This window comes from Phyllostomus hastatus, unplaced genomic scaffold (assembly GCF_019186645.2).
Source record: "Phyllostomus hastatus isolate PE091 unplaced genomic scaffold, TTU_PhHast_1.1 phas_contig_86, whole genome shotgun sequence".
NCBI classification, from domain to species: domain Eukaryota; kingdom Metazoa; phylum Chordata; class Mammalia; order Chiroptera; family Phyllostomidae; genus Phyllostomus; species Phyllostomus hastatus.
Window position 1 is genome coordinate 51,487,065 of NW_025333977.1, and position 10,071 is coordinate 51,497,135.

Sequence of the window (10,071 nt, forward strand, 5' to 3'; positions counted from 1 at the left end):
AGTTTTGATAAATTCATGTAGCCACCACAACCAAGATTCAGATCATTTCCATCAGTCACAGAAACTGCCTGGTGCTGTCGCCTTCATTTTCAACCGCATTGCCCACTTCTACTTCCACTGTAGGAGTTTTGCCTTTTTTCAAAACGTTATATAAATGGAATCATATAGTATGTAGCCTTTTAAATATGGGTCCTTTCACTTAGCTCTGTGCATTTAAAATTTATCCATGTTCTCTCTTATATCACTGGAATGTTATGGATGAATAGTATTCTATGTATGGTATACCCCAGTTTGTTGGTCCAGTCACCAGTTGGAAGACATGGTTTGTTCATAGTTTTTGATATCTGTCTCTGAATAAAGCCAACACAAATATTTGCATGTTTTTGCGTGCATATTTTTATGTAAATGTAAGTTTTTATTTCCCTTGGAAAAGTACCTGTGAGTGAGATTGCTGAATCATCTTGTAAGTGTTAGGTTTAACTTGACACATTATGTTGATGACCTCTGCCATTTGATTAAGGGTATTTCCATCTTTTAATTTAACGTGGTTATTAATATGGTTGGGTTTACATTTGTCATCTTGCTGTTTTGTCTTCTGTTTGTCCCTTCTGTTCTTTGTTTCCTTTTTCCTCATTGTCTGCATTCTTCTGTATAAACTGAGTAGTCTTATGCATCCACTTTATTTCTTTTGTGGCTTATTATTTATAACTCTTTAAAAATATTTTAGATGTTTTTTGGGGATTGACATTATAATCTTTAATTTATCACAGTCTACCTTCAAGTGAATTTTACCATATAACATACAACAAAAAACCTATATAGTAATATAATTACATTTCTTCCAAGATTCTATTTTGTTGTTGACATACATTTTACTTTTACATATGCTAAAAATTCCATGATGCAATCTATCATTTTTAAAGAGTCAAGCTATTAAGGAGATTATAAATACTTAGGAAAATTAATGTATTTATCCACTTAGTTACCATTTCTAGTAGACTTCTAAACCTTATTAGATGCATATTTTCATGTGGTATAATTTATCTTTTGACTAATAAGTTCTTTGAAGATTTTCTTTTGTAGTGTAGGTCTGCTGGTTGTGAATTTTTTCATACTTTTTGTGTCTGAAAAAGCTTTCTAATACCTTCATTTTAAAAGATAATTTATCAGGTTATAAAATTCTAGTTTGACAGCTTTAATTTTTTTTTTACTTTGACTACTTTAAAGATGTTGTTGTACTGTCTTCTACTATGCCTTTATCCTAATGAGAAATCTGTTACTATCCTTCCTTTGTTCCTGTGAAGAAAATATGCCATTTTTCTCTGGCTGGTTTGAAGATTTTGTCATTACTGATGTTAAAGAGTTTGATTATGCTATAACTTATAATTTGATTCATACTTCTTGTGTTTGGAGCTTGTTGACATTCTGGGGCCCATGGGCTCATACATTTTATCAAATTTTATTTAAAATTTTAACTATTTTTTAAAATATCTTTTTTTGTGTTCCTTTTTATCTGCTCTCCCTTTAAGGATTCTAATGTCAAGTTTATTAGGCTGCTTGAAATTTTCCCACTGTTTACCAATGGTCTCTTAATTTTTTAATTTATTTTCCTCTTTTATTTCATGTTGAATATATTTTATTGCAATGTATTTAAGGTCACCATTCTTTCTTCTATATTGTCTAATGTGATATGAATCTCATTCAGTGTACTTAAAAATATATATATATTTTTGTTGATTCTAGAGAGAGGGGAAGGGAGGGAGAAGGAGAAGGAGAGAAACATCGATGTAAAAGAGAAGCATCGATCGGTTGCCTCTCGTATGTGCCCTGACCGGGATCAGACCTGGAGCCTTTTGGTTTGCAGGACAATGCCCAACCAACTGAGCCACACCAACCAGGGCCAGGGCACTTTTCATAACAGACATTGTAGTTTTCACTTCTGGAAGTTTGATTTGAATTTGTTTGTATCTCTCATGTCTCTACTTACCTATTTGAATGCATGGGATACAGTTATATAGTTCTTTTAATATCATTGCCTGCTGATTGTTACATCTCTGCTAGTTCTGGGTTGGTTTCAATTGATTGACCATCATGTTGGGTCTGTTTTCCTACTTCTTTGCACACCTGGAAATTCTCGATTACATGCCAGACATGGTGTATTTTGTCACATGGAGTGCTTATTCACGGATGTATTCAGTGATGTATTCAGTGATGTCTTAACCAAGCTAGAAGGCTGGGAGCTTGTGCCCCTTGAACTGGTGAAGTGCATGTGACAAATAATGGTGAACAACCAGCCTCTATGAATATTCTTCAGGTTTATTCTCAAGACGTTGTTTAGTTACCTACAAACAAATTGATTCTTTCAAGTCCTGCTTTTAAGATTTATTAGGCATACTGGAGTAGTGTTCAGTTCAAGGTTCATTATTCTTACTACTGAGGAAAGACCTCTTCACTCATTTTATCAGAGACCTGTTGAGTTACTGGTTTTCCCCATCTGACCAGTGGGGACAGGCACATGTGCTGATGCTGGAAACCTAATCTTAGGTAACATTTTAAGAGAATATTAGGTGCATAGATGTGCTGATATGTTGTACAAAAGCCATAAGGTGAATTTTGAAATGAGAAAGAATGTATATTTCTTGTAATTTGTCATTATATATATGGATTGCATTAAAAAACTAATTGTAATTGAATTTTAGAGAGATTATCACTGGAGTATTTTATTAAAGTTTATAATTTATCAATGCAGTGTGTTCATTTCTGCTAACATGTGGTAAGCAAAGCACTAAAATGCCATAGTAATTTCTTTCAGCAATTGAAAAAAAGCATAATATTTTTGTCCCATGGTAACTTGACATGTACTAGATTTTTAAAATAAAATATAGGTTTTTTAAAAATCTTTTTTATTGCCTAGGGAGAAATTATTAGTGACAGAATAAATTATGTCAAAATGAAAGACATGACAGTAGGACTGGATAGGCTTTTCACAACGTAAAGACACACAAGCTTGGTTTTCCTCATATGTGTTGGTGAAATTTAACATTGTAACCATTACGAACCTGCCTAAACTGTGTGTAATGCTTGTAGAGGCTTTGTACCCTGTGGAATACTTACTTATAAGTATACATTTAGTATATTACTAATTGAAGATATTTCAATTAGTAGCAGGGTTCAGAGGTTTTATGTTATTGTAGAAAAGAAAACCATCCCTGGCCAGTTACTCAGTTGGTTGGACCATCATTCCATGCACCAGAAGGCTGCAGGTTTGACCCCTGGTAAGGCAACATGCCACAGTTGCAGGATGGAAACCCCGTCAGAGTGCATACAGGAGGCAACTGATCTATGTTTCTCTCACATCACTGTTTCTGCCCCCCCCCCATGTTTCTCTCTGTCTCTCTCTCTCTCGCCATCTTTCACCCTCTCTCTTGCTCCCTTCCCTTCTCTCCAGAATCAATGGAAGAAAAACATATCCTTGGTGAGGATTTAAAAAAATGAAAAGCTAGCCCTTCAGGGTTGCTCAGTTGGTTGGAGTGTTGTCAGGGACAGCAAAATGACACCAAAATGTTGCGGGTTCAATTCCTGGTCAGAGTGCACACCTGTGTTCTGGGTTCATCCCTGGGTGGGGAGTGTGGGGGAGGCAACTGACTGATGTTTCTCTCTCACGTCCCTCTCTCTCTCCCCCCTTCACCCCTCTTCCTCTCTTCTCTCAGATCAATAATAGAATATTCTTGTGTAAAGATTGAAAAAAACCTATCTTAATATTGTATATTACAATATGTGAACAGCAGTATTATTTAATGGATGAGGTCATTTATCCATTGATAAGTTTAATGACTTGTCCTACCAGGGCAAGTTCAACAAGGAGGCGGAGGGAGACCCAGAACACTGAAGTCACATTCAGGGAATAAGGGATGCAGTGGGATAAATAATTGATATAAATATGCATACATTTGGGTGAGGAGTGGCAAAGTCATTCCTCTACTTACATCTTAATAATAGAGAAAGATGAGTTTGATTTTTCAATTATATTCTGATCTCTGATAATGTAATAAAAAGATATTTTGCTAACATCTAAAAAGTCTTAAGAGATTAAAGTATTATCATTTTATTGTACATTTACTGCTATAGTATTAACATTAAAATTTTAACATGTCTTTATTATTTTAAATGTAAAATACTATAGTATTTTATATCAGTTTTTATAATTAAAGGTGAATGTCTACATTTTATTACTTTCAGATACATTAGCAGAAAAAAATGGTTTATTTAAAAATTGAATAATTTAACCTGAAAATTCTGTTGAATATTTTAAAAACGTATTCAGTGACGTCTCAGCCAAGCTAGAAGGCCGGGATCTTGTGTCCCTTGAACCAGCGAAGTGCATGTGACAAATAATGGCGAATGACCAGCCCCTGTGACGTTGAGCTGTACCCTTTTCCTTGACTGTTCCTGTGGCTGACATAGGAAATTTCTATTTATCACTACCATTTTTTTCTTTAGCCTCCATTCCTGAACGTTTCCCAATCTTTTTTTTTAATTCTAGTTTATTGTGTTTTTGAAGATTTTCAAGATATCAAGAGGATGATAACTAGGCAAGATGCTTGGTTTACCACAGTAACTTGACTTCTCAAAAATCTTCAATTGCCAACTACACAATCCCTCCCAGATATAGAATACTTCACTCATTCTTACTTCCATTTTAGTAGGTGGCAAAGATAATTGATTAAATCACTTTGTCAGCACTTGTCTGTGCAGTTCAGTGGTAGGAGAGGCAGCCTAGCCACTGAGTTGAGTTTGGGTTTCATTTATTTCGGTGTCCAGCAGCATCTCCATGCATTGTACATATTTCAGTGGAGCAGCAAGGAGAGAAGGTGAAACACAGAAATTATTCTGTTCTTTTTTTTTTTCATAAACATTGTGTCTGCTTCATCCCAGCATAGCCCAATAAGAGAGTGGAAACCTTTGTATAGGTTTGTTCCCACTCCCTGCATTTGGAAAACTAGTTAGTTATAAGCATAACATATTCTAATATTTATGAGAAAAAGAAACTTTGTTGTTTTACTAATAGTTTTTTTTTCCTTCTCTTTTTCTCTCTCATAGACCACCACTCTGCAGGTATGACTTTGTACTTAAAGAAAGGAAAGAAGTATTTCTCAATCCATGTACTTGCAAACCAGAAGAAATATGACATGCCTTCTTTCATTAATTGTAACAACTTGTGAATTAAAGAAGTTGTAACTGGGAACAATGTAATCAATATTTCTTTTAGAATGCATTGTTCAATCTGGAATTCAGATATTTCTACTTTTTTAAATAAACTTTTAAAAATAAAAAATATATAAAATTTAAAAATATATGTGACAAAGCATTCTGAGTTCATTCTAAAAGCTATTTATTTCTGTTTACCTCAACCAACCATTTAATCATAGAATGTTTCCCTTGTTTATTATTAATAGATAATATGTCTTTAGAAAAAAGGGAAGCTTATTGCTTCAATACACTGTCTAAACATTGTCCATGTCTCAGACTACAGTGGCAAAATACATGAATATTTTTTAATTGTAAATTTGTCACTTGGAGAAGCCACTTGGACTAATGTAAATCTTATAAACATAAATGCACTTTCTGTTTAGTGACCTATTTAGCATTTTTGTAATGCTTTGTAAATAAAGATTTTCTTTCTAAAATCTTTAGGAGCATAATAATCTACAGGTCCATGATGCTCAAGGTCAGATCCTGGGTCTGCTGCTACTCATGGTGTTATCCTAAGTAACCAGATTTATCTCACTCTGTTTCAGTCAGTCAGATTTTTTGTGAAGATTGATTCAGTGCTTTGGCTAGTGTCTGCCTGTAATGCTAATGGCAAAAATGATGATAGTTAACACTTAAATCACTGTATTTCTATTCATTTAATCATTATAAAACCCCTATGAGGTTGACCTTGTTATCACCACTGATGAAGAAACTGAGGCACAGAAATGTTAACTAACTTAGCTAGGACCATGCTCAAAACCAAAATCAAAATCAAAGTTGTCTGGCCCTTGTGTCCATGTTTTTAACCCCTATAAAGTGTCCTCCACAGTTCAATACATGGCAGTATCTGTATTTACAAATATTGCATTCAAAATGATGATTTACATGTCCTTGGCATTGTCCTATTTACCTGTTCAGCCCAGGAGTTCCTGGGCTGTAGGTCCCTCTCACTTATATCTGAATGTTCGCAAGGTTTGCTTTATGTATATTTCTAAACCAATCTGTTAACTGAGTCAGCCTCTATGCTTTTGAATTCCTTCTGTATCAGGAGGAATTGCTTGGGCTGCCTTAACAAAATACCACAGATAGTGTGGCCTAAACAACATAAATTTATTTTCTCAACGTTCTGGTGGCTAGAAGTCCAGGATCACAATGTCAGCAGGTTTGGACTTTTCTAAGACTTCCTTCCCTGCTGTGTTCTCATATGGTCTTTCCTCTGTATATTGTGTCTCCAGTGTATCCACATTTTCTCTTCTTATAAGGACATGAGTGAGTTTGGAATAGGGCCCACCCTAATGAACTCATTTTAATTTAGTCACCTCTTTCAAGGCCTATCTCCAAATATAGTCACATTTGAAGTACTGGGGGTTAGGGCCTCAGCATAAGAATTTTGGGGAGACACAGTTCAGTTCATAACGCCTGTCTCAACTCCTTAGCTTCACAATGATGAGCTTTTCCTAATAAGCCATTTGAAGGTAAATTGGAGTCCTTGCTGGTGCCTACCTAGGGAACACTAATGTATGAATACCCTTGATATATTAGATGTGTGTCCTACTTGTGTAGAGATAAGTAGAAGCAGCTTCTTTCTTTGTTTATGGAGGCAAGCAGGGCTGCCTGCCCCTCTACTGTCTGACAGTCATTTTTTAAAAAACAACTTCTTCCCTGGCTGGTGTAGCTCAGTGGATTGAGTGCTGGCCTGCAAACCAAAGGATCACTGGTTTGATTCCCAGTCAGGGCACATGTCTGGATTACAGGCCAGGTCCCCAGTAGGGGGTGTGCATGAGACAACCACACACTGATGTTTCTCTCCCTCTCTTTCTCTTTCCCTTCCCCTCGCTCTAAAAATAAATAAATAAATACAAATAAAATCTTTAAAAAATAAAATAAATAAAAAACAACTCCTTCAGTTTTGGCCACAGCCTGTCACTCCACAGACCTCTGACTCCAGTCCACAGAGATGGCTTTTCTTCTGTCACTTTGGCATTTGCTCACAAACTTCCCGCATTCCTAAACAAAACCATAAACCTTTGTATAACTTGACTTTTCCAGTCCCACCTAATTAATTTGGCAAATATCTCCAGAAACTTTTGAATCTCAGTTGGTGGCTTTGATGACATTTAAAATTAAATAAAATGCACTATACACGTGTTTCCAGGAGCAGAAACCTGGCTGCCATCTGCCTGACTGCTTAGAGCCTCTGGATGGAGGAGAAACAGCGGCTGACTTGCCTCATAGCAAAGTAAATGTCCCCTAACCCTTGTAAAAAAACTTCCTTGCCATAGGTGATAGAATCTTTCAAGGATAACACAAAGACATACCCTTATAACATGTCTTTAGGTTTTTACATCTTCCCCAGTATCCTAATTCCTTACACATCTTTTGTCAAGATCAAGGTTAATGAGGAAAGGGAGCCTCTGGAGCTCATCTTGGTGGTGAGGGAAATAAACTCCACTGGCACTCAAGTTTATAGTCTTCAAGGAGTATTTTAATCATATTTATTTTTTTCAAATTTGTGGAAATCATATATCAAAACTGAAGAAGAAAATATGTATTTTTCAGTGGATCATGAGGAAGCCCAGGTATTCTGTAGCAATAATCTGGTCCAAAAAAAAAAGAACAAATAACTATTATGCACAAAATATGTTATGCCAGGGTGCTCTGAAGACATGCCGTCCCAGATCAGATACATAAGAAACAGAGAGGTGAGGTATTTAAATTATCTAACCTTCAGAATGGCTGCTTGATACGGGTCACAGAATCAGACTCATTGTTTTTAAAAGTTCCACCCACAATGTAGTTTGAGGACTTTAGATCAAGAGAGTGGAATGGGCAAATGCTGTGCTAACCTCCTCACATGACCACATGACATTGAAACTAAATTATAGAACAATCACTCTTGAGAACCACCTAAAGACTAGCTGAACAGAACTTCTATATCTAAGATTAAAAAGGTGAAGCCATGTTGGGATTGGTAGGAGGGGTGGAAATCCAAAATGGGCTAGTCCCACATCTGTGTGTGGTGATTAAGAAGAAGGAGAGATACCTTGGTTAGAGCGGTCCTGAGTGAGGAGAAAGGGGTACCAGCCACAAACTAGGTTCCCTAGCCTGGAGCACCAGTGTCAGGAAAAGTCCCCACAGCAGCTGACTGTGAAAGTCAGCAGGGATTCTGGATTCTGTCCAGGTGAGATGGAGGGATACTGTAGACCAAAGTGTCTACAAATACTAGCTCTAAACTCCAGAGAAGGGGCAGCAGCTCAAAAAGCACCAGGAACACAAGGTGAGAAATTGAACTGTTTGGCTTGGGCAAGGGCTGGAGGCACAGCTCTCTCTGAACTAAAGAGCTGGCAGGTACCATTGTTTCTTGTTTATCCTGTCTTACACACATGGATGGCAGGGGCAGGGGAACACCCAGTCCGATTCTCCATTAAGCTGGCTAACACTGCTCTCACCCCACCCTGGAGAGACTCATCCAACTCACCCACCTGGCCCAAACCTTTCTCAGAAGTTAGTGCACACAAGTGGCAGGACTGGGCCTGCACTGCAGACCTTCCTCAAATCTCTTAAAGGTTCACAAACCCCTAGCAAGCAGTCTCATAACACTTGCCAAGTGACCCCAAGACTGGCACTAGTGGCAACCAGCCACAGATTGCAGCATAACCACATCCAGGCACCTCCAAGGCCAGCACAGGTATCTCCAACCAAAGATCAATTTACAGGTCCTACCAGATGTCCCCAGAACAGACACAGCAGTTAATGTTACCCTGCACCAGAGCTCTTCCCAAGAGGCCTCAGAACAAATACCTGGTGGCCAGCTTCAGACCACACCAGAGTACCAGCCAGTAAGCTTCACAAACAACATACCCAAAAGGTGGGCTTTGCAGGCAACAGAGACCTACTAAAGCAAATTCTACTCCTTGGGGTTATCTCACAAACAATAGCTTGCCTGCTGTAGTCACAGCCAGTCCTCATAACCAGTCAACCTGAGGGTCAATCCCGTGTACTGATTTGCCAACATCAATCAAGGCTCAACAACAACAGCAGAACATTCGTAACCTACACAAGAGGCACCTATGGAGCACCAGCTCAGGTGACGTGGGAGACTGAGCCACTGGGCCAAACAGGATACCTACTACATAAGGCCAAGACTGGGAGATGTAGCATATCTGCTAATTACATGGAAACAAACACAGGGAAGCTGCTGAAATGAGGAGACAAAGAAACATGACCCAAGTGAAAGAATGGAACAAAACTCCAAAAAAAGATCTAAGCAAAATGGAGGTAAGCAACCTACTAGATGTAGACTTCAAAACACTGGTTATAAGGCTGCTCAATAAACTTAGGGGAAGAACAGATAATCGCTGTTCTTTTCAACAAAAAGATAGGTGGCATTAAGAAGAAGATAGAAGTTATTAAAAAGAACCAGTCAGAAATGAAGAATATAACAACTGAAATGAAGTATCAAATCAGAGGTTTGGAAGACAAGGTAGCAAAAACTGCACCATCAGAACTTCAAAAAAATAAATTTTACAAAATAAGGACAGTTTAAGGGACTTCTGGACGACATCAAGCATATGAACGTTTGCATTATAGCATGACCAGAAAGAAAATGGAAGAGACTGAATATCTATTTGAAGAAACATTGACTGAAAACATCCCTAATCTGGTAAAAAAGAATCGACGCACAAGTCCAGGAAGTGCAGACAGTCCCAAAAAAGATGGACCCAAAGAGGTATACACCAAGACACAACATAATTAAAATAGCAAAGGTTGAAGACAAAGAGAGAATCTTAAAAGCAGCAAGAGAAAAATAAAACTATC

General features: G+C 37.4%; 1 protein-coding gene across 1 annotated transcript in view; it reads left to right on the forward strand.

Moving 5' to 3' along the window:
• The window catches only part of LIPI (lipase I), a 41,256-nt gene extending 36,068 nt beyond the window's left edge, over positions 1–5,188 (forward strand). Inside the window, exon 10 of the mRNA XM_045851892.1 lies at positions 5,101–5,188. Within this exon, the coding sequence (XP_045707848.1) occupies positions 5,101–5,188 (88 nt within the window). The remainder of the gene's footprint in view (positions 1–5,100) is intronic.
• Positions 5,189–10,071: the final 4,883 nt, after the last annotated feature.